At 54.1% G+C, this 1,876-nt stretch overlaps 1 protein-coding gene across 1 annotated transcript in view; it reads right to left on the bottom strand.

The window, feature by feature from the left end:
• Positions 1 to 112, bottom strand: part of LOC102881915 (bifunctional heparan sulfate N-deacetylase/N-sulfotransferase 3) — a 115,805-nt gene extending 115,693 nt beyond the window's left edge. Inside the window, exon 1 of the mRNA XM_006917783.1 lies at positions 11 to 112. Within this exon, the coding sequence (XP_006917845.1) occupies positions 11 to 112 (102 nt within the window). The remainder of the gene's footprint in view (positions 1 to 10) is intronic.
• Positions 113 to 1,876: the final 1,764 nt, after the last annotated feature.

Raw genomic sequence — 1,876 nt, 5'->3', positions numbered from 1 at the left:
GGGAGCGGGCGTACAGGTAGTACGCGGACACGACGATGCTCAGCGTGCACAGCGTGGCCAGCGCCAGGACCGTCCTCTGGAAGCGCCTGTGAAGCTTCATGGCGGCGCTCATGCCGCGGCCGCTTCCCTCCGCCCTCCCCGTGGAGCCCCCGAGAGAAAGCGACGGCACCGAGGGAAAGACGGGGTTCGGCTACGGGCGCGGTCTCAGCCCATGGCTTATGTCACCATCGCCGCTCATCGGTACTGCTTGATCGGGACGCACAGGAAACGCGGTCTGGAAAGTAGAATAGAAGAGAGCGAAATGTAGGCAGCATTACAGTGAGCGTTTTTATCCTGGGCCCCGCCCCAGTGTCGGGCAGGGGGACTGGCGCCTGGTCGGTGAGACGCCTCCCTGCCCCTGCCAGGTCTGGACGAGGACGTGGGACGGGGCAGTGTCGAGGGGGCAGTGTCGGAAGCCCCGGCAGGGGTTCCTGTCACTCACTGAGCCTTGCCTCAAACTCTGTAGATGACATAGACCCAAGACCACAGAGAGGTCACCCGAGCCACACATGTGATGCCATCAGGCCATTTCTGTTAAATTACATATACTGACAATTCATAACTGTTGGGGCGTATTTCATTAAATGCTCCAGCGAAGACACTATTTTTTTTTCTGTTAAGTTGTTGACACAATGAATTTTGACCTATTTACATTTCAAATCTGTTCGACAAACAACCCAAGCAGCCAGAGAATAACCCTTTCAAAACGCAGATAAGGTCTCCCAACCCCACGATCGATCGATCGTTTCGGAGCTGTGTATTTGCAGAGTGAGGTTTTTCGAAAACCAGGACGGTATTTTGGTGAGATGAACACGAGCTGTAAAATACTGCCCGGCGTGCGGTCAGCCCCGGCGTGGGGCCATGCGGGGTTCCCGTGCTTCCGGGCAGGAGACGTTCACCCACAAACTCACCTTCCGAGTCATTCTGTTTCTACTTTTTGGAAAAGAGCTCAGTCATTCCATATTCCTTGTGTTTATGTATATATATAAAATACACTGAAAGCACAGCGGGCCGTTGAATAACATCGTTTTGTTCAAACCTTGATGAGAAAAAATTTTGGATTCTGCGGCAGGGCCTCCGTCCGCGTGGGGTCATCTGCAGTGCTGGGTCCCGGCCGCACCCCACAGGTGTGCAGGGGGCGGAAGGGTGCGTGTGCGCGGCCCCCTCCTGAGTCCTCGCGGTGGGCGCGGGGCGCCGTGCGTTTATCTCAGCGTTTCATGGTAGAAGTGTCACGGGGTCTTCACGTAGCAGTTCGCTGGTGTTTTGTGAAATGTGCCGTGGGAACTTAGCTCTGTTTCTCTCCGTTAGCCCGGCCCATGTTGGTTTCACCTTACAGCCCCGCACGGCCGAACGATGCGGATACGTGCTTAAAACCGCGTTAGGGGATTCTGTCGTCGTGCACACGTCATGGCGTGCCCTTGTCCCGGCCTAGAAGGCCACCTGCTGCTGTGGCCGAACGCGCCGGCCTCCTCTGGCCCTGGCAGTGCGGTGGGGCCGTTCACATGCGCTGCGCTCTCACGTTGCATGGCCGTGACGTCATTCGGCTCCATCATGAACTTACCGACCGCGGCCGCGTGCGCGGTCTGTTACCTGACTACGGCGCGTGACTACGCTATTCATCCACTGCCACAGTTTCTAAGGGCCTGTCAATGATGTCAAGTAAGGACTTCCTGTATTTAAAAAAAAAACCATAATCGAAACGATGGAAACTTCATAAAACACCTCGTTATGCTATAATTTCAAATCTTTTTGCACCTGAAAAATTTAATAACTTTTGAAAAATAATAAGAAAGAAATGGGTGCTTTTTACAGCTTAAGATTTTTGGAGTCTTATGGT

The sequence above is a fragment of the Pteropus alecto genome, unplaced genomic scaffold (genome assembly GCF_000325575.1).
Source record: "Pteropus alecto unplaced genomic scaffold, ASM32557v1 scaffold17, whole genome shotgun sequence".
Classification (NCBI taxonomy): domain Eukaryota; kingdom Metazoa; phylum Chordata; class Mammalia; order Chiroptera; family Pteropodidae; genus Pteropus; species Pteropus alecto.
The sequence above is the reverse complement of the archived record's forward strand: the minus strand, read 5'-3'. Positions and strand labels throughout refer to the sequence as shown.